The following is a 23,783-nucleotide window of genomic DNA, read 5'->3' on the forward strand; positions in this document are numbered from 1 at the left end:
TACCCCAGAAAGGGAGGAAAAAAGGAAGTGGCATTGAAAACATATTCAATGAAATAATAGCAGAAAACTTCCCAGATATAGGGAAAGTCACAGATCTTCAGATTCAGGAGGCACAAAGATCCCCAAACATATTCAACTCAAAAAGATCCTCTCCAAGACATGTTACAGTCCAACTGGCAAAACTCAAAGACAAAGAGAGAATCTGAAAAGCTGCAGGAAAGAAGCAGCAAGTCACCTATAAGGGAGTCTCAATCAGACTAGCATCAGACTTTTCATCAGAAACCCTAAAAGCCAGAAGAGAATGGGATGATACATTCAAATCACTAAAAAACAAAAACTGCCAGCCAAGAAGACTTTACCCAGTGAGGATATCCTTCTGAAATGAAGGACAAAGAGTATGTTTCTCAGACAAACAAAAACTGAGGGAGTTCACTACCACATTACCAGCCTTACAAGAAATTCTCAAGGGAGTACTAGGTTTGATACCTGAAAAACAGCCATCACTGACATGAATACCGAAGAAAGAACAAAACCTACCAGTAAAACAAAAATGCTAACAATAAAGAGATAAAATAGCTTATCTACCACCCCAAGAATACCCAAGAAACTAACAAACACAGAAGACAAACAGAAAATCAGAAAGAAAGGAACAAAAGATACTTAAAACAACTAAACAAAAATCAATAAAATGCTAGGAGTAAATCAACACCTTTCGATAATAAGACTAAATGTAAAAGGATTAAATTCCCCACTCAAAAGACACAGATCGACAAACTGGAATAAAAAGGTGGACCCAAAAATATGGTGCCTTCAAGAGACTCACCTCACCTGTAAGGACACAGACAGACTAAGGGTGAAAGGATAGAAAAAATATACCACGCAAATAGAAAAGAAAAATGAGCTGGAGTAGCTATTCTTATATCAGATAAAATAGACTTTAAACACAAACCATAAAAAGAGATAAAGAAGGCCACTATGTAATGATAAAAGGATCTATCCATCAAGAAGACATAACACTATAAATATAAATGCACCAAAAGTTGGAACAGACAGATTTATAAAGCAAACACTATTAGATCTAAAGAATGAGATAGACACTAACACCATAATAGCAGGGGACCTGAAAACCCCACTCTCAATATTGGACAGATCATCTAGGCAAAAAATCAATAGAGAAACATAAGATCTAAACAACACTTTAGACCAATTGGAATTGGCAGATACCTACAGAACATTCCATCCAACAACCTCAGAATATTCATTTTTTTCATCAGCACATGGAACATTCTCCAGGATAGACCACATGTTGGGTCACAAATCAAGTCTCTAAAAATTCAAAAAAATTGGAATTATTCCATGTATTTTTTCAGATCACAATGGATTATATGTAGAAATCAATAAGTAATGACACTCTGGGAACTATATAAACACATGGAAAATAAAAAACATTCTACTTAGTGACATATGGGCCCAAGAAGATATTAAACAGGAAATCAAAAAATGTATTGAAACTAATGAAAATAATGATACATCATACCAAAACCTGTGGGATACTGCAAAAGCAATACTGAGGGGAAAATTTATTTCATTAAATGCTTACTTCAGAAGAATGGAAAGATGGCAAAGAAACAACCTAACACTTCACCTTAGAGACCTAGAAAAACAAGAACAATCCAAACCTAAAGTTAGTAGATGGAAAGAAATAATTAAGATCAGAGCAGAATTAAATAAAATAGAAACCAAAAAAATGACACAAAAGATCAATGAAACAAGAAGTTGGTTTTTTGAAAAGATAAAATTGACAAACCTTTAGCAAGGCGAGCTAAAACAAGAAGAGAGAAGACCCAAATAAAAATTAGAAATGAAAAAGGTGATATTACAACCTATACTTTAGAAATACAAGGAATCATTAGGGACTACTATAAACAACTATATGCGAACAAATTTGAAAATCTGGAGGAAATGGATAAATTTCTGGACATATTCAAACTACCAAAACTAAGCAAAGAAGATATAGAAAATGTGAACAGACCAATAACAATAAAAGAGATTGAAGCTATTATCAGAAGGCTCCCAACAAAAAAAAGCCAAGGACTACATGGGTTCACTGCAGAGATCTACCAAACCTTCAAAGAGGAATTGATACCAATTCTCTACAAACTATTCCAAAAGGTTGAAACAGAGGCCATTCTCCCAAACTCATTCCATGGGCAAACATCACCCAGAGACCAAAACCAAAGATACATCAAAAGTAGAAAACTACAGGCCAATATCCTTGAAGAATATAGACGCAAAAATCCTCGATCAATTACTAGCTAACAGAATACAGCAACACATACACATAATTATACACCATGATCAAGTGGGATTCATCCCAGGGATGGAAGGTTGGTTCAACATATGCAAATCAATAAATGTGATAAACCACATGAATAAAAGCAAAGACAAATACCATATGATCATCTCTACAGACAATGAAAAAGCATTTGACAAAATTCAACACTCGTTCATTATAAATGCTCTCTACAAGTTTGGTATAGATGGAAAATATTTCAACACAATGAAAGCTATATATGATAAGCCCACTGCCAATATCATCCTGAACAGGGAAAAGCCCTTTTTTCCCTTAAGAACAGGAACCAGACAAGGATGCCCACTCTCACCACTCCTATTCAACATAGTATGGAAGTACTAGCCAGAGCAATCAGAGAAGAGAAGGAAATAAAGGACATCCAGATTGGAAAAGATGAAGTCAAACTGTCCCTGTTTGTGGTTGATAAGATCCTATATATCAAAGAGCCTAAAGCCTCTACAAAAAAACTCTTGGAGTTGATAAATGATTTCAGCAAAGTTGCAGGATACAAAGTCAACACACAAAAATGAGTAGCATTTCTATACTCCACCAGTGAACATGCAAGAAAAAGAAATAAAGAAAGCTAGCCCATTTACAGTAGCCCCCCCCCAAAAAATAATAAAATACTTAGGAATAAAGTTAACCAAGGATATGAAAAATCTCTTCAAAGAGAACTACAAACCACTGTAGAGAGAAATTAAAGAGGTCACAAGAAGATGGACAGATATCCTAAGCTCTTAGATTGGAAGAATTAACGTTGTGAAAATGTCCATACTTCCCAAAGTGATCTACAGATTCAATGCAATTCCCATCAAAATTCCAATGACATTTTTCTCTGAAATAGAAAAAACTATCCAGGCATTTATATTGAATAATGAAAGACCATGCATATCCAAAGCAATTCTGAGCAAAAAAAAAAAAAAATAAAGCTGGATGTATAATACTACCTGACTTTAAACTATACTACAAAGCTATAATAACCAAAACAGCATGGTACTGGCATAAAAACAGACACATGGATCAATGGAATAGAATAGAGAATCCAGAAATCAGCCCACACACCTACAACCATCTGATCTTTGACAAAGGAGCCAAATCTACACACTGGGGAAGAGATTGCCTCTTCAGCAAATGGTGCTGGGAAAACTGGATATTTATATATAGGAGAATAAAACTAGACCCCTACCTCTCACTATATACCAAAATCAACTCAAAATGGATTAAAGAATTAAATATACATCCTGAAACAATAAAACTCCTTAAAGAAGACATAGGGGAAATGCTCCAGGAAGTAGGACTGGGTACAGACTTCATGAATATGACCCCAAAATCATAGGCAGCCAAATGAAAAATAAACAAATGGGATTATATCAAACCAAAAAGCTTCTGCACAGCAAAAGAAACAATTAACAGAGTGAAAAGGCAACCAACAGAGTAGGAGAAAATATTTGAAAAATATACATCTGACAAAGGATTAATATACTGAATATACAAGGAACTCAAACAATTTTACAGCAAAAATAAATACCCCAATTAAAAAATGGGCATAGGAGCTGAATAGGCATTTCTCAAAGGAATATATATGAATTGCCAACAGAAACATGAAAAACTGCTCAACATCACTCATCATTTGGGAAATGCAAATCTAAACCACTTTGATATACCCTCTCCAGTTAGGATGACTAATATCCAAAAGATTGAGAATGATAAATGCTGACAAGGTTGCAGAGAAAAGGGAACCCTCATACACTGTTGATGTGATTGCAAAATGGTGCAGTCTTTATGAAAAATGGTATGCAAGTACCTCAAACAATTACAGATAGATCTACCATATGACCCAACTATTCCACTGCTGGAAATGTACCCAGAGGAATGGAAGTTATTGTGCCAAAGGGATACCTGCACTCCTATGTTTATTGCAGCACTATTTACAATAGCCAAGAGTTGGAACCATCCAAAATATCCATCATCAGCTGAGTGGATAAGGAAACTGTGGTTTATCTACACTGTGGAATTCTACTCTGCTATAAAAAGAATGAAATACTACCATTCACAACAACATGGATGGACTTAAAGAAAACTATATTAAGTGAAACAAGCCAGGCACAGAAAGAGAAATACCATATGTTCTCACTTATTTGTGAGAGCTAAAAATAAATATACAAACAAGGGGTGAGAAGAAGACACAACAATCACAACAATTCCTTGAACTTGTTAAGACAGGTGAACAGATATGATGCAGTGTGGGTAGGATGGGAGATAGGGAGGGGGGGAAAGAGGAACAGGTAAAGGGACACGAAAATCAACTACAATGCTTATTGAGAAGTTAAAATAAAATAAAATTAAATAAATAAAATTTTAAAAAATATCACCCATATCCACTGAGGTTAACTGAGGTGAGTAAGAGATGGGGGAAGGTTAGTGAAAAATTGGTAAAGGATTACAAAAAATCATTACATTGTGTAATGATGAATATACAAAGTATCCTGATTTTATCACCACATATTGTACACAGTTATTGATATTCAACTCTGTACCCCACAATATGTATAACCAATTGTGTTTCAATTTTTAAAAAACAAGGATGAGCCACTTTCAGGTTATAGAGCTTATTTAGAAACACTGTTTATAGAACATTCTGAGCTTGTTACTAAAAATCAAGGCCACTTGAAGATTTTGTTTTTCTTATAGAATTCAGCCAGTTCTAGCTAGAATATAAACACCGAGAATTTAACCCTCAGCTCATTTGAAACTGAAAAAAAAAATAAATAAATAAACAGGTTTTTCATTAAAAAAAAAAAAAAAAAAAAAAGGAAAGAAGGGCTGAAAGCTTCCTAAATTGACAAAAGACTCAAATCTACAGATTCAAGAAGCTTAATGAGCCCCAGGCAGGATAAACCCAAAGAAATCCATGGAAATACACCTAATAATTAAACTTGTGAAAACTAAAAGACAAACAAAAAATCTTTAAAACAGCCAGAGAAACAGCACATTATTTACAGGGGAACAACAATTCAGATGACAGTAGATTTTTTATCTGGAACCAAAGAGGCCATAAGGAACTGTTATAACATTTTCCCACCACTGACATAAAAGAATTGTTAACCATGAATTCTATATCCAGCAAAGCTATCCTTCAGGAATGAAGTGGAAATAAGAACATTCTCAGATAAAGGAAAACTAAAAGAATTTAGTTTTAGTCACTAGCAGACCTACCCTCAAAAAAGGAAGCACTTCAAACAAAAAGGAAATGATGGAAAAAGAAGGAATCTTGGAGCATCAAGACAAAAGAAGGAGCAATGGAAAGAGCGGAAATATGGGTACAGACAACAAAATATCCTTTTCCTCATGAGTTTTATAAATCCTATTTGGTGATTGAGACAAAAATTGTAACACCATCTGATACTAAGACACTAAAATTAAAACAAGAGGAAGGTCAAGGGACCAAAATGGAAGTGAGGTTTTAATGCTTCACTCAAAGCGGTAAAATGCTGATACCAGTAGACTGTGGAAGTTACATTTTTATATTGTAATACCAAGAACAACCACTAAGAAAACTATGCAAAGAGATAAACTCAAAACACCATCAATAAATCAAGATGGGGTTCTAAAATATCTGCAAGTAAACCCCAGGTTGTTGTTTACAAAAAATGCACTTCAAATATAATGATATAGGTAGGTTGCATGTAAAAGGATAGAAAAAGGTATACCATGGAAACTAAGTTTAAGAAAAGCAAAGGTGGCTGTATTGATATTCAATAAAGTAGTGTACAGAGCAAGGGAAATTACTTGAGTCAAGGAGGGATATTACATAATGAAAAAAGGATCAATCCATCAGGAAGACATAATGATTCTAAATGCATACATACCTCTAAAAACAGAGTCTCAAAATACATGAAGCAATACTGACAGAGCTGAAAGGAGACATAGATAAATCCATAATTATAGTTGAGAACTTCAACACCCCTCTCTCAGCAACTGTCAAAGCTACTGAACAGAAAACAAGCAGATATATAGAAGTTCTGAACAACACTATCAACAGGATTTAGTTGACATTTATACAGCACCCCACCCAACAGTGGCAGAATACGTTTTTTTAAGTATCCATGGAACATTCAACAACATAGATCATATATTGGGCCATAAAACAGACTTGAACAGATTTAAAAGAATTTATAAGATTATTTACTCTGACCATTATGGAACCAATCTAGATATCAATTACAGAAAGACCAGAGGAAAATTTCTAAACCACACACTTACTACATAATCCATTAATCAAAGGAAACACCTCAAGGAAAATATTTTAAAACATTGAGTTAAAAGAAAATAAAATACAACATATCAAAATTCGTGAAATGCACCTAAAGCAATGCTGAGAGGGAAATTTACAGCAATAAATGCGTACATTAGAAGAAAAGGAAAAGTCTTAAAACAATAATCTCAGCTCCCACCTCAAGAATCTAGAAAAAAAAAAAAAAAGAGCAAGATAAATGCAAATCAGGCAGAAGAAAAGAAATAATAAAGACCATGAAAGAACTCAATGAAATTGAATTTAGGAAAACAAGAGAGAAAAATCAATGGAGCAAAGCTAATTCTTTTTTTAAAAAAGTCAATAAAATTGATAAAGCTCTGGCAAGACTGATGAAGATAAAAAGGGAAAAGGTACAAATCACCAATACCAGGAAAGAAACAGAGGATGGCACTACGAATTTCGTAGCCATTAACAAGATAATAAGGGAATACTATGAACAACTTTACATTCACAAATTTAACAAATTAGAAGAAATAGACAATTCCTCAAAAACCATAAACTACCAAAGCTCAACCAGGATGAAGTAGACAATCTGAACAGCTGTATTACCATTAGAGAAATTGAGCTAATAATTTAAAAGCTTTCAAAAACGAAATCTCTAGGTCCAGATGATTTCACTGAAGTTTACTACCAAAGAAGAATTAACACCAATTTTATACAATCTCCTCCAGAAAAGAGGACAAACACTTACTAATGCATTTTATGAGGCCAATGTTACCTTGATACTGAAATCAGACAGATAGTACAAAAAAAAAAAAAACAAAAAACTACAGATCAATCTCTTTTTTGAACTTAAATGCAAAAATTCTCAACAAAATATTAGCAAATGGAATACAGCAATGTATAAAAAATGATATACCATAATCAAATGGGACTTATTTCAGGTATGCAAGGCTGGTTAAACATTCAAAAATCAATCAACATAATCCAGCATATTAACAAACTAAAGGGGAAAAATCATATGCTCATACCAACTGATGCAGAAAAGGCAGACAAAAACCCACATTCATTCATAAAAAAACTCTCAGCACGTTAGGAATACAGGTGATTTATAGCAACTTGATAAACAGCATCATCATGAAACCTACAGCTAATGTTAACTGTAATGGTGAAAGACTGAATGCTTTCCTGCTAAGATCGGGAACAAGGCAAGAATGTCCACTCTCACCACTCTTATTCAACGTAGCTGGAAGTTAGAGGCTCTTCAATAAGGCAAGAAAAAGAAATGAAATACATTGCAGATTACGGGTTGTCCATATAGAAAATCCCAAGGAATCGCCAAGAAAATATCTCCCAGAACTTATAAATGAGTTCAGTAAGGTTGCAGGATACAAATTAACACACAAAAATCAATTCCATTTCTATGTCCTAAATATGAAAATGCAGAAACTGAAATCAAAAACACAGTGCTATTTACAATTGCTCCATAGTGAAATGTTTAGGAATACACTTACCAAACATGTGTATGCCATAAATCACAAAGTGCTAATGAAAGAAATCAAAGAAAACCTTAAAAAATGAAGAGACATATCAAGTTCATGAATTGTAAGATTCAATGTAATAAAGATGTCAGTTTTCCCCAAACTGATATATAGGTATAGTACAATTCCTATCAAAATTCTAGCCAGGTTTTATGCAGAACAGATAGGCTTAGTCTAAAATTTAAAGGAAATATACAAGCCCTAGAATAGCTAAACCAATTTTTAAAAAGAAGAATAAGGTAAAAGAAATTATTCTACCCAATGTTAAGGCTTGCTGTATAGCTAGAGCAATCAAGACAGCGTGGTATTGGCAGAGGGACAGACACAAAGATGAATGGAACAGACAGAAAACTCAGAAAAGACCCACACAAATATGCTCAAATAATTTTTGATGAAGATACAAAAGCAATTCAATAAAGGAAGGAAAATCTTTTCAACAATTAGTACTGGAGCAGTTGGGCATTCACGGACCAAAAAAAAAAAGAACCTCAACCTAAACCTCACACCTTATGCAAAAATTAAATCAAAATGGATTATAGACTTAAATGTAAAACATAAAACTATGAAAGTTTTAGAAAAAAACATAGGAATAAATCTTTGAGATCTAGGGCTAAACAAAGAGTTCTTAGACTTGACACTAAAAGCATGGTCCTGATTTGCATTTCCCGGATGCTGAGTGATGTTGAGCATTTTTTCATATGACTGTTGGCCATTTGTATATCTTCTTTAGAGAAATGCCTGCTTAGCTCTTTTGCCCATTTTTTGATTGGGTTGCTTGTTTTTTTCTTGTAAAGTTGTTTGAGTTCCTTATATATTCTGGATATTAGTCCTTTGTCAGATATGTATTTTGCAAATATTTTCTCCCACTCTGTTGGCTGTCTTTTAGCTCTGTTAATTGTTTCTTTTGCTGTGCAGAAACTTCTCAGTTTGATATAGTCCCATTTGTTTATTTTTCCTTTGGTTGCCCATGCTTTTGGGGTCATATTCATGAAGTCTGTGCCCAGCCCTATTTGCTGAAGGGTTTCTCCTATATTTTCTTTAATAAGTTTTATTGTTTCGAGGTGTATATTTAAATCCTTAATCCATTTTGAGTTGATTTTAGTACAAGGTGAGAGATATGGGTCTAGTTTCAATCTCCTGCAAATGGATATCCAATTATCCCAGCACCCTTTGCTGAAGAGGGAGTCCCGACCCCAGTGAATAGACTTGATGCCTTTGTCGAAGATCAAATGGCAGTAAGTGCGTGGGTTGATTTCAGGGTGCTCTATTCTATTCCATTGATCAGAGTCTCTGTTATTATACCAATACCATGCTGTTTTGGTTATTATAGCTTTGTAGTATAGTTTAAAGTCAGGTAGAGTAATACCTCCAGCTTTATTTTTTTTGCTCAGCGTTGCTTTGGCTATTCGTGGTCTTTTGTTATTCCAGATAAATAACTGTATAGTTCTTTCCATTTCTGTGAGAAATGTCATAAAAAAAAAATAAAAAAATAAAAAAATAAAAACAAAACTGCACCTAAAAAAATAAAAAAATAAAAAAAAATAAATAAAAGCATGGTCCACAAAAAAATTAACAAATTAGACTTTATCAAAATTAAAAGCTTTTGCTTTGTGAAAGCCCATGTAAAAAGAATTTAAAAAATAAAAAAACAACCTACAGACTAAAAGAAAATATTTGCCGAAGACATATCTAACAAATGACTAGAATATATAAAGGACTTTCAAAACTGAACAGTAAAACAAATAAACAATCCAATTTTTTTTAAATGCAAAATTTGTACCTCCCCGATAAAGCCTCAACAATTTAATCTTTTTTTAAAAAGGGCAAAAAACCTGAGCAGACATTTTACTGACAAAGATATACAGACGGCAAATAAGCACAGGAAAAGACGTCCAACATCATTAGGCATGAGGGAAATGCAAATTAAACCCCCAATAAGATATGACTACACATGTACAAGAATGGTTAAAATAAAAAATACTGGCAACACCAAATGCTGGCAAGGATGCAGAGAACGTGGATCACTCATACTTTGCTGATGGGAATGTAAAATGGTACAGCCACTTTGGAAAATAGTCTGGAAGTTTCTTATAAACTAAATGTGCAACTACCACTCAGCACAGATATTGCATCACTGAGCATTTATCCCAGAGAAATAAAAACTTATGTTCACATGAAAACCTGCACACAAATGTTCATAGCAGTTTTTTTTTTTTTGTAATGGCCAGATATGGGAATCAGTCCAGGTGTCTTTCAACAGGTGAATAGTAAACAAACTGTGGTACATTCATACCATGGACTACTACTCAGCAATGAAAAGGAGCAAACTATTGATACAACAAACTGGATGACTCTCCAGAGAATTATGCTAAGAAAAAATACAGCCAATCCTAAAAGGTTACATAATGTGGGATTTCATTTATGTAGTATTTGTGAAATGACAAAATTTTAGAAATGGAGGATGGATTGTCAGGGGTTAGGGATGCAGGAAATGGAGTAGGGTGGGGGAGAAAGGTGGGTATGGCTATAAAAGAGCAATGTGAGGGATCCTTGTGCTTTAGAACAGTTCAGCACCTTCATTGTGGTGGTGGATACACAAACCTACACAGATGATAAAAATTGTATAGAATTTAATACACACATAAGTGAGTACAAGTAAAACGAAAGAAATCTGAATAAGATTGGTGGGGTGTATCAATGTCAATATTCTGGTTGTTACACTATAGCTTTGCAAAATGTTACCATTGGGGGGAACCAGGCAAAGTGCACAAGGAATCTCCAACTGCATGTGAGTCTACAATTACGTCAATAAAAAATTTAGGTAAAGAAAGCAAACGCAAAAGCCTGTACTGTGCAGGTAGTCGAGCGATAACTGAACATCCATTTGCGCTGGAGGTACTGGAAAAGCAATGAGGTCAGGCCTCCATCTTTGGAGGGCTCACAAACAGGTTTTGCCACATTCATTCTGTTCCTGTTTGTGAACAAGTGGTCACTCGCACAAATGATTTGCATGAGCCTTGCTCTCTCTGTATTTTAAAGTGGGGATAATCCATGCTAATCCGCAGGGGCCTGTGGGCTTAATTGCCATTTCCTCCTTCACTCTAGACAAAATTGTATTTGTAATCATTGGGAGCTGGAGAACAGAGGTATAGAGTGGCTGAATATTTATGAGGCATTTTGTTGCAGATGTACCTGCTGACAGAATATTAAGTAGAACATTTGCTAAGGTATCAAACTCAGGTTGTGATTTGGGTATATCACCTCATATTAAACCTGTGTGTTGTTCTAGCTCACATATTGCATCTGGTTTTTCTTCCAGCTGTGACCTCTGTAAATATAATTCAGTGTGTTGATTAAATTTGTGAAAGATACTGGTGACCAGAAACTGCTACAGACAGATCTGCCTGTGGAGTAGAAAAATATATAAAATGAGTATCTTTAAGATGATGAGGGAAAAAACTTTCAGTTTCCAGGAAAGGACATGAAAAATGACTTGTGATAGAGGCTAGAGCTTCCTTCTCAGTCTATAGGATAATGTCACCGTGTGCAGGAGAATACAAATCAGGAGGCTTTGAGCGAACTACAGACAGTTCATGCTTATCTTTCATGATGAAAAACGAGGGTAGCACAGAGAATTGACGTACAAGGGCAAGACCAAATTGCCTTTTAGCTAGTAAAGCCCATCACCATGGAACCTTTCCTATCAGAGCTGATAAGTGGATAGAGGGATTAATAATGGGCCAAACAGAGGCATTTAGAAAGTATATAAAGTATGTAATCTGTCTCTGCATATTTTAAGAATGGTCAGTTCATAAAATAATTCAAAGCAGCTGGAGTATTAGATCAATTATTAACCTCTGCAAATAAATGACTGCACAGATACAGAAACCCTATGCTTTGATATAGCGTAGATTTCCCAGGATGGACTCAATTTATGTTATTTCATTCTTTCAATAGAGGTGAATTCTCAAATGTATAACTAACAGTAATATAATCTCCATGTCTTTGGAAGACTCTTCATCTTTATACATTCACAGGTCAGAACAAATCCTTTGTTGCATCATCTGTCTGAGCTGAGATTAGGAAATTAGGCTCACCATACCTAGAGAGGAACTTCAGCTTGTGATCAGTCCCTAATGATCACTTCAAGACATTTCTGTCACCACCCATTACTTTTTAAAATCCTGTAGCGTTTCGTCATAGATAAAACTGGCTATAACTTAAAAGTCTTTCAGATGGAGCTTTTGAGTAAATTAAATTACAGCAGACCCTTATTCTATCATACTATTCAACAGCCCCCTCCCGAAATAATTAGGTAGCTCTATATTTTCTGATTTGGAAATAGCTCCAAAATATATTATTATTAAATAAAAATATATACAGAAGACTACGCATTTATTTATGATATCAACTGTGAAAAAAAAATTTTAAATAATACTTACATGTAAACCCAAGTTTTCACATTTTTTCAAAGGATACATAAGAAATTGTTAACAATTATTACTTTTGTGGAGAGGCACTTGGGGTAAGGGATATAAAGTGAAGGAAAACCTTTACTTTTGATTTATACCTTTATGTATTTTTAAAATTTTTGTATTGCATATATCTATTAATTTGACTAAATTAATTATTAATTCAAATTAATTAATTTGACAATAAATTAATTGTAATGAATAGTTAAATTAATAAAAATAATGAGTAAAAATTATAAATCAATTAAAATTGTAAAATGCTTATGCACTTTTACTGAGAAATTCTACTCTTAGGAATGTATCCTATGAAATTGCAAACCCAAGTACATCGATATGTATGTATGAGGAAAGTTGTTGTAGCATTATTTATAACTACAAAAAATTGGAAGCAACTTAAATGCCCATCAATGGTGGGTCAGTTTAATTAATTATGTTACATCTGTACAATGGAATATATATAGCCCTAAAGATAGTTCTAAATGTACTTATGTCTATGATAATATTAAGTAAACCAAGTTGTAGAACAATATGTATATGTGTATATATTATTTCTGTTTTTTAAATATATACATCCATGAACCTACATGCACATATACACACATATAAACCAAAAGAAAAAATATATAAATAGACACTTCTGTGAAGAGGATGGGGGGTAGGTTTTACTTTATACTTAGTATATTTTTATTTTATTATTTTTTTATTGGTTATGAATATGCATGAGATACAAAGCTGATTGTCACCCCTCATGCCCAAGATATGAAGTTGTTTAAATCTTTTATTCACGACTATATGTATTGCATTTATAATTTTTAAAAATAAGGAAAAGATGCTTAAAAATTACTCCAGAACTAAATTCCTAATGACTACCAACTTTACTGTTGTTATTTGTCATTGTGATGTTTAAATATTCCTAAGACAACTTCAACTATAGAGAATACCTGTTTATTAAACCCAGGTTGGGTTCATGTTTTTCAGTAAATGTTCCCCAAAAGCCTTGTTCTCATGAACATATAAATACATATACATACAATTTATGTGTAAATAGATTTATTGAGATTTGTAACCTAGCAGTGTGTTCATTAATATTTATTTTTAAAGGTTATAATCCTTCTATGGACCATAAATACCAATTTATTACACAAAAGCTGAAGCTAGCCATGTTGTAATCTCTTGTATTTATTCATATATTGTCCCTTTTTTCTCAGATGTCATACAGCCAAGACAGAAGTAGGAGAAATTCTACAGTGTTACACAGTTCCTTCAGTGGTGAAAAGGGGAGTGACTGAAGCTGGTAGCCTAATTTCCCCAGGTGGGTTATCAGCACCAACAATTCCCTTCAAAGGAAGCTTCTATGACAGTGGTTCACAACCTTTTTGGGGAAACAGACTCCTTTAAGATAGTACTGCATGGCATGGAGGCAGGAAGAACATGGACTTTGCAACCAAACAAATCTTTGTTCAAACCCCAGCTCCACTACTTACTTGAATGGTGACTTTAGGCAATTTACTTAACCTCTATGAGCCTCTTTCCTCACCTATAAAATGCTTGGCACATAGTAAAATCTTAGTAAAAGGGAGCAATTATCATATTGTTAGAATGTAATGGAAACTATAGACTGTCCTTAGAAAAAGATCCACCTTGCATTTTTCAGGGTGTTGCATACAATTTCAAGGGCTTCACCAACTCATTCCAGGTTGTTCTGGCCCTCAGGTTAGATGTCCTGATTTGGAGAAAACACTTGATGAAACCTGAATAGTAGAGAGAACGTTTTCTACCGTTTTTGCTTGATTGTATTTTAGGTTGTGTTTATTTTAGTTTGCTGTGTTGGATTATTTATGCATTATGCCCACCAGGACTCAATCAGACCAAGAGAACGGACTGTACATTAAAAAGTGTACAAAAGAGAAAAATAAATGAGAACTGTCTAGCACTTTAACACATTAGTTAGATTTAACTACTTACCAGCAAAGTGGTAGGAAAGGCCATGGCTGTTAGCCAACCAGATTAGGTTTTCAAAGACCATTGCTAAGCATATGGGTTTAATAGAGCCGTACTTACGGTTCCTTGTATCAAAGTTAAAATGACTTTAAACCACTTTGGGTGAGCTGTTCAGGCTTAACCTTCTAGTGCCTAGCTCAGTTTTGTAATCAGAGCCAGATAGGACTATTCCCAAGACCTCAGAAAGGAGAAAAACAAATGTCTTCAGGTGGTAGCACAAAGGAATAGTTTTCCTGTTCTTTTGAATTGGTCTGATCTCAAAAAAACAAAATTCCCCTGGAATGTGCCTCTTCCATTAACTCAGCATGCACATTGTTGGTAAAATCTTATCCCTGGAATCTGTGACAACCCTCTCAGGCATAGATCTAGCCCCTGTTCACTCCCTAACCACCCTTCCCAAATCCATAAGAACAGTAAATAATACCCCTCTAAGAATATATGAACATTTCAGGAAATTAGAAAAAAATGCTATTTTGAAAGGGGGGAGGGCTGGGGACCTCAGGCAGGCCCCCTGACACCTGCAACCAGCCCAGCGACAACCACTGAGCTGCCACAGGAAGTACTCTGGGATCCCCCGAGCTGGAGTGGTGGGGGACGAGGGCTTTTGCCACACACCCCTGACATCTTCGCCCAGCCTGGCAATGACCAAGCCACTGCTGGAAGCCCACTGGTCTCCCCTGTGGGAATGAGGGGGGTGCCACAGACCTCAATCCCACCCCTCCTCCTTCTTCCATCTTCCATCCCATTTCCTTCCCCTTTCCCCTCTCCTCCTCCCTCCCAACTGCTCTGCAACAACATCATAGAATGTAAAATAATATTAATTTTTAAAAAGAAAAGAAAGGAAATTAGAAAAAAAATGCTATTTTGATGCTATTATCACTGACTACCCATGCTTCAGAACTACTGCTGCTGGTGGTAGAGAGGATTGGATTTGAGGGAAGAGTAGGATTGTACAGAGAAAAACAATCCTATATTTCCTTCTCAAAACTAGAGAGAAGGAGAAAAATACATGTGTAACTCTAAAAAGCCATCCATTCCAAACAGTTCTCCAATATCATCATTGTTCTCACAAGAAAAATGAATGGGTGTGTAAGTTCCCATCCTCCACTAAAAAGAACCAGGGCTCCTTGGTAAAATGGCTGATTCTCAGGCTGAGCAGAAAATGTACAAGATGGGCCTGGAACATCTTGTTGTGCCAGAAAATAAGGAAATGCTCAAAGAATGATGGGAACATGTCAAAAGGACACAGAAGCCACACTGAAGGGCTCTCAATGGCCAAATCTGGTCCAAGTCAAAAATCAAAATAAATGATAGTAACAGATTGTAACCCACTGAATAAAATGAGTATCCATTAGTTCATGCTCATATGAACATATAAATAAATGAATGAATGAATAAGTAAATGTGGAAGGAGAAAAAGCTCTTTCTTACAGTAGGATGCCAACTCATAAATGTAGATAGATAATGGAGTTTTTAAAATCATCATTTTGCGACCATCATAGTAATTAGTGATTTAGACAAGAATCACCAATATATGTAAAACTGTTAAGTGAAAATTTGATAAGAAGAAAATATTTACATAACCTCTAAATATATGGCCAGAACTTGATAATTATGAAAGAAAAAATATTTACTTTGCAATGGAGAAATCTGGCAGACATCACCAGAATCAAGTGATCAAAGTTACCATCACAGGTAATGGGAAAATTTGGTACCACGTGCCTACTGATGAAGAACACAACATCACTTCTGCGGTATTGTCACCAACAAATGCATAGCTTGAGCTTAATAATGAGAAAATAGTAGACACATCCTAAGTGAGGGATGTTCTACAAAATAACTGAACTGTATGCTAAAAATATCTAGGTTATGAAAGATAAAACGGAGGATCTGTTCCAGATTAGAGTCTAAAAAGACGTGATAACTAAATGCAATGTGTGAACCTGAATTGGATCCTGGACCAAGCAAAAAACAGCTATACAGGAAATTATTAGGAAAGTTGGCTAAATTTTAATATGAACTGTGACTTAGATATTAATATTGTATCAATGTTAAATTTTCTAATTTTGATCATTATACTGTGATTAAGTAAGAGAATTCCTTAATCTTAAGAAACACACACTAAGATATTTAGGAGTAACAAGAAATCATGCCTGCAACTTACTCTCAAACGATTCAGAAACAAATAAGTTGCATGCCTCTCTCTCTCTCTCTCTCTCTCTCTCTCTCTCTCTCTCTCTCTGTGTGTGTGTGTGTGTGTGTAGGGAGGGGGAGGAGGAGAGAAGAGAGAGACTGAGATAAGGAGAATGATAAAGCATATGGGAAAGTGCTAACCATTGGTGAATCTGGGTAAAGTGTATATGAGTTCTGTGATCCTATTATTGCAATTTATTCTATAAACTTGAAATTATATCAAAATAAAAGGTAAAAGAAAACAGTATTTTCTCTACATTAAAAAGTAGATGACAAATTTTTGGCAACCTTGGGCCCCTCGGAGGAAGAAAGAGCCTTAGTGTAGGAGTCGATTACTCGGAGCAGCAATCAGAGGAGTACTGCATCAGCGATAGCTTTCCTAAGGAGGAAAATTCATAAGTTACTCATGGCAGCGCAGTCTCCTGTCAACAGTTGGGATGATCCTGTTGATGAGCCAAACATCTTCTTCCCAACTAACTACATCTCCATCTAAACACTTCATAAACTCCTCATTTTCCAGGATGTGGTCCCAGAGTTGGAAGTAGTACAAGCTACTGACAAAGCTAGGCACCATGCTTTTAACCAGGCTGTCCCCATTCTGGAGAAAGTGCCCTAGGACTAAGGTCCCATTAGGTGTCAGGTTTTGTAGTTGATCCATTACTGCCAATATACTTTCTTTATTCAGGAAGAGCTCTAATCTGCCCTTCACACCATCCCATATTAAGCATATTGTATGCCATTGGAATGGAGTCAGGTAGTAACTGATATAAAAGGTCTTGCCCAATTTATATAGTATGAGCTGCTGATGGTCTCCTGCAAGTCCAAGGTCTAAGTCTTCTCTGCCCACGGTGTTATTAGTAATATAGGAGAAGGACATCCAATAACTTGAATTGTTATCCACAAATACCAGATCAATGCATGTTGTGAATCGGCTGAGTTCAGGAATGGTGTTGGTCAAATGTACATATGTGTCACCCGTTCCATAAAAATCCAGCTTCTTTCCTTTTAGTGAAAATGTAACTGTCCAAATTTGAGAAAGGGAAAAGAGAAAACAAATGAAATTTTGGTTAAAAATATTTTGAAATCATCTTCTTTGGTAATATAGTCCAATCCAGATTATACAATATAAGTATGAGTCAATACTGGTACAAATAAGCAAAAATAGTGGATATACAAAAATCATCTCTATTTGACATTGGCATGTGATTGTTTTTTTTTTTTTTGGCGGAAGAGTTTCTTCTAATTATATTTTGCCTGGGCCAATATGAAAAGTTAGATTAGTGTTCCCAGAGCACACAGCAGCTGGACAATTTGGAGAGGCAGTTAGAAGTGTGTGGCTAGTTGGGGGGATGGGAGGGAAGAGGTCAAGGGAAAGGCAGCTTGGAATTCAAATATGCTATACATAATCCTCACTCATATAATCAACAGAACTATTTCCATCCACCTAACTGCCTTATTATATTCATGGGGCAGCAGCAATTTGTTTTTCCAATGCCTTTTTCTGAGCCAAATTACGTGATTTATTCTGTCTCTGGAGACTGCTTCTCACTGAAAGGCACTGACGAAGGCCTGAAAGATGACCAGCTAGACAATATGGAAGCCCTGGGGCTCCTGTTGGTGCTCAGCAGCGGAAGAGGTAGCACTGCCCTGAGTGCATCCTGATGTCCTCCTTCCATGTCCTCCACTGAGGGGGCTGCAGTGGCCTTAGGACACTCTGGATGGCCATGGTCACATTTACCAATGGCTCTGGAGTCAGAGAACCTGGGTTGGAATCCCAACTTTGATGCTCATCAGCTGTATAACTTTGAGCAAGTAATTTAACCTCCTGATGCCTCAAAGTTTACTTCAGTAAAATGGGGATTTGGGGCCACAATGTTCTATGTCTACTAGCTCTAGGGCCCGCCATTCACATTATAGTATATGCCAGATAATATCCCGTACCTAATGACTTCCAAGATTGTTTGAAGATTAATGAAACAATGTATGCAAAGCACTCTCAAACATTGCTGAAGGACATGTCCATGGGTACAGTCCTTTGGCAGGCAATTTGGCAGTATCTATGAAACTTTAAATTGGGTATGCTCTTTGATTCACAGGAAGCTATTGATGAATGGTGATACTATCACCACTATAATCCTCATATCCCCAGGCCGCTGGGCAAATACCTGAGGATTGCCTAATGTCAACCTAGTTTCAGTCCCAATACAGCCCAAGACAAGCCAAAAATACCTTTATGGCAGAATGAAATTGTAACCCCTTCCTGAATTAAGGTTGTAAGTTGGGACCACCACTCTAAAACAGTGACAGCCATAGCAGCACACTACAGAGGCTGACAGGAAATAACCATTTCCCTGCTTCTGGAAGATGCCCCCAAGTGAAAGCTTCCAGATGTTCTCTGGACATACCATATTCGCTCCCTCCATTCCTCTACTGAACATCCTCCAAAAGCAAACAAGCACATGCACATGCCTGATAACACACACACTCACACACACACCCACCTGTGCGCGCGCACACACACACACACACACACACACACTCTCACGTGTGGGAGTTCATACTATCTACCTGCCAGGGAGTTATTTCCAAACTGTCCATGGTAGATGAGCAAATGCTTATTTCGGTCCCTGGCTTATGTGATTATATTATCATATTTCATGTGGCTAATAAATCAAGAGTTAATCCCACAAGATAATAATTGCTGTGAAACCCAAGTCTCGATTATTGTTGGTTAACATTGCTTTTCTATTCAGCCTCCAAAATGATGTCAAATACATTTAAGAACTGGTTTTATGGTGAGCATAAATCTCCATGGCTTACTTGTCCCTTCAAAAAGAGTGTGTCATAATCTCATATGTTCTACAAGGGCCTCTCTTCTGTGTACTATATTACTATAAAACCTGTTGCCAAAGGACAGGAACGAGCCATTTACAAAATCAGAAATATAAAGGCCAAAAATATAAAGAGATGCCACCTCACTATTTATAAGCACAAATTAAAACAATAATTAGATAACATTTTTGCCTACTAGATTGGTAAAATTTTAGAAGACTGAGAATACCCAGAGTTGACAAGCCTGTGGAGATATGAGTCACTTTTGCAAGCTGCTGGTGGGAGTGCCAATTAAGTAGTAGTTTTTCTGAAGGGCAATTTGCCAATATCTATGACAATTTTAATTATGTATAATTGTGTATATACTTTTGACCCAGAAATTCCATTTCTATCAAATTATTCTAGACAAATATTCATATATACGAAGATGTAAATACAAGGATATTTACTTCAGCATTGCTTGTAATAAAGAACAATTGAAAACCTGTATGTCTATCAATCAGTGGCTAGTTAGGAAAATTGCTACCTCTATACAATGGAAAATTAAAACAAAGTAGGCCTATACTGTCATGGAGAGATTCGCAAGGCTCATTATTATGTGAAATGGGAGTTACATAAGTGTAGATAGAGTATTATCCAATTAAAAAATAAAAGAAAAAATATGTGTTAGCATAAACATGGAAAAAAGTCTGGAGAACACACATCAAACAGTTAAGAATGATCATTTTTAGGTGTGAGCTTTAGGGGGATTTTTTACTTTCTAAATTATTCACTTCAGTAATAATTGCATTTTTAAAACAATCAGTATTACATTTATAATCAGAAAAATAAAGATAGGTAGATACATGATAAATAGACAACTAGAGATAGATGATAAATAAAAATAGATAGATAAATTAGATGATACATACATGATAGTTAGATAGATATCAATCGATAGGAACACATGTGTTTTTACTTGAGCTTCAGTAGACAGAGGTAAATTCTGCTTAGGCATGAGCAGTGTGGTGTAGTAGAGTCTGAAAAGACAGATTTGTTTTATTTATTTATTTTTTTTATTTATTTTTTTTATTCCAACAAGGCTTTTTTATTATTATTATTTTTATTTTGTCAATATACAATGTAGTTGATTATTGTGTCCCATCACTGAAACCTCCCTCCCTCCTCCCTCTCCCCCCTCCCACCCAGGTGTGTCCCCTCCATTTTCTTGTTGTAAGAACTTCAAAAAAAATTGTGGTTGTTATATCTTCCTCGTAGATATACCACATTTTCTGTATCCACTCATCCGATGATGGACATTTGGGTTGATTCCAGCTCTTGGCTATTGTGAAGAGTGCTGCAATGAACATTGGGAAACAAGTGTACCTTCGACTTGATGATTTCCATTCCTTTGGATATATTCCCAGCAGTGGGATAGCTGGTCATATGGTAGATCTATCTTCAATTGTTTGAGGAACCTCCAAACCATTTTCCATAGGGGTTGCACCATTGTGCATTCCCACCAACAGTGTAAGAGAGTTCCTTTTTCTCCGCAGCCATGCCAGCATTTATCTTTCGGTGTCTTTTGGATTTTTGCCATCCTAACTGGGGTGAGATGGTATCTCAGTGTGGTTTTGATTTGCATTTCCTGGATGCTGAGTGATGTTGAGCATTTTTTCATATGACTGTTGGCCTTTTGTATATCTTCTTTAGAGAAATGCCTGCTTAGCTCTTTTGCCCATTTTTTGATTGGGTTGCTTGTTTTTTTCTTGTAAAGTTGTTTGAGTTCTTTATATATTCTGGATATTAGTCCTTTGTTAGATGTGTATTTTGCAAATATTTTCTCCCACTCTGTTGGCTGTCTTTTAGCTCTGTTAATTGTTTCTTTTGCTGTGCAGAAGCTTTTTAGTTTGATATAGTCCCATTTGTTTATTTTTCCTTTGGTTGCCCGTGCTTTTGGGGTCATATTCATGATGAAAAGCCAGATTTGAATCCCAGTTCTGCCCCTAACTAGCTGTGTGAACAAGGGCAATTAACGCATGTGAAAGTTCTCAGGACAGAGTGAGCACTACATAAATCGTAGATAAATGAACTCCCATCACTTCTCTGTGCCTTGTTCTTCCATGATAAGATGGGAATAATAATTACCTACCTTGCAGGGCAGTTATAAAAGATGATGTGATAACAATTAACATTTAGGCTATGTATGTGAGAATGTTTATAAACTGTGAGGCCCCATGTAAACGTTAGCTGCGATGTTTGCCAGTATCATTATTAGAAGACTCTTTTGGGGTTGCACCAAGGTAATGGGTACAGGCCAGCCACCAAAAAAAAAAAAAAAAAAAAAAAAAAAAAAAAAAAAAAAAAAAAAAAAAAAGAAGCCTCTTTCTTCTCCCAACACCTCTTTTGCACTGAGCCCTTACTGCAACCTCCAGGAGGCTGAGCTGTGACGAGGTGGAAAGGGGCTTTGCCCTCCTGTCTGGCCAGGCAAGCAGCATTCTCTGCTGGGCCTCTCAAGGGCCTGCTTCAAAGGCCACCTGTGTCTTTGCATATGATTTCGCTACCCATTGCAGATGTCTGCTTGGATGCTGCCATCTGTTCCCTGGCCATTTTCAAGTCCACATTGCACGATTGCTCCCCTGAAGAGTGTTCCCTCTTGTTTTGGTCCTCTGTGTCTCTTCGCCTCTATCTGCTGTTTCCTTTTATTGGAAATTACATTTATTCTTTTCCCTACTTTTTAAAAAAATAGGTGTTTTTTCCATTATAAAAGTGATACTGTACATTTTTTAAAAAAGAAAAAATGGAAAGTATTAGAAAGTAAAAAGATGAGAATAAAGTCAGCTAGAGAGTCCCGCCACACAGAGACAACCACCGTTAACATTTTGGTATATTTCTTCTGACTTCTTTTTTGTTCTGTGCACAGGATTCGCTTTTTTCTATGTGACTGAGATCATATTATATGGAAAATGTAGTCCCCTTCTTTTTTCACTTAACATTGTAACATAAGTGTTTTCCATGTTAGGAAAAAATCTCATCATAAACTTCATTTAAATGGTTATGTTACAGCCCCAGGAGTGCCAAGTACCACTTTATTTGTACTGGGAAAACTCACATAACATAAAATTCACCATTTTAATCGTTTTAAAGTGTACAATTCAGTGGCATTTGGCATATTCACGATGGTGTACAAGCATCACCATGATCTAGTTCCAGAGCATCTTCACCCCAAAAGGAAACCCTGTACTCATTAAGCACTCTCTCTCTATTTGCCCCTCCTCCCAGGACCTGGCAACTACTAATCTGCTTTCTGTCCCTGGATTTGACTATTTTGGACATTTCATATAAATAGAATCACACAATATGTGGCCTTTTGTGTCTGGCATCTTTCATTTAGCATAATGTTCATTCATGTTGTAGCGCGTATCAGTACTTTATTCCTTTCCATGGCTGAATAATATTCTATTGTATGGCTATATTATATTTTGTTTATTGATTCCTCTGTTAATGAACATTTGGGTTGTTTTTACCTTTTGGCTATTGTGAGTAGTGCTGCTATGAACATTCATGCCATTCAATTTGTTTGAACACATGTTTTTATTTTGGGAAGGTATATGCTTAAGAGTGGGATGCTGGGTCATATAGTGATTCTATGTTTTCCACAGCCGCTGCACCATTTTACATGCCTATCAGCAATGTATGAGGGTTCCAATTTCTCCACATCCTCACCAACAATTGTTGTTTTCCATTTATAATAATTATTATTATTATTGCCATCCTAGAGGATGTGGATTGCTATCTCATTGTGGTTTGATTTGCATTTCCCTGATGACTAATGACATTGAGCATCTTTTCATTTGCTTATTGGTCATTTGCATATCTTCTTGGGAGAAATATCTATTCAAGTCCATTGCCCATTTTTAATTGGGTTGTTTCTCTTTTTCTTGTTGAGTTGTAAGCATTCTTTATATATTCTGGATACTAGAACCTTATCAGATATATGACCAGCAAATATTTTCTCCCATTCTGTAGGTTGTCTTTTCACCTTCTTGATAGTGTTTTTTGATGCATAAAAGTTTTAATTTTGATGAAATCTAATTTATCTATTTTTTCTTTTGTTGCTTGAGCTTTTGGTGTCATTTATAAGAATCTATTGCCAA

The 23,783-nt window shown here is 35.7% G+C and overlaps 1 protein-coding gene across 1 annotated transcript in view; it reads right to left on the minus strand.

The window, feature by feature from the left end:
* The window catches only part of GPR112 (G protein-coupled receptor 112), a gene marked incomplete at its 3' end in the record, with an annotated part of 124,478 nt that overhangs the window by 92,775 nt on the left and 7,920 nt on the right, over positions 1–23,783 (minus strand). Inside the window, 2 exon segments of the mRNA XM_008581332.1 lie at positions 13,991–13,993; positions 17,227–17,835. Coding sequence (XP_008579554.1) covers positions 13,991–13,993; positions 17,227–17,835 — 612 coding nt within the window.

The sequence above is a fragment of the Galeopterus variegatus genome, unplaced genomic scaffold, assembly GCF_000696425.1.
Source record: "Galeopterus variegatus unplaced genomic scaffold, G_variegatus-3.0.2 Scaffold2329, whole genome shotgun sequence".
Taxonomy (NCBI): Eukaryota; Metazoa; Chordata; class Mammalia; order Dermoptera; family Cynocephalidae; genus Galeopterus; species Galeopterus variegatus.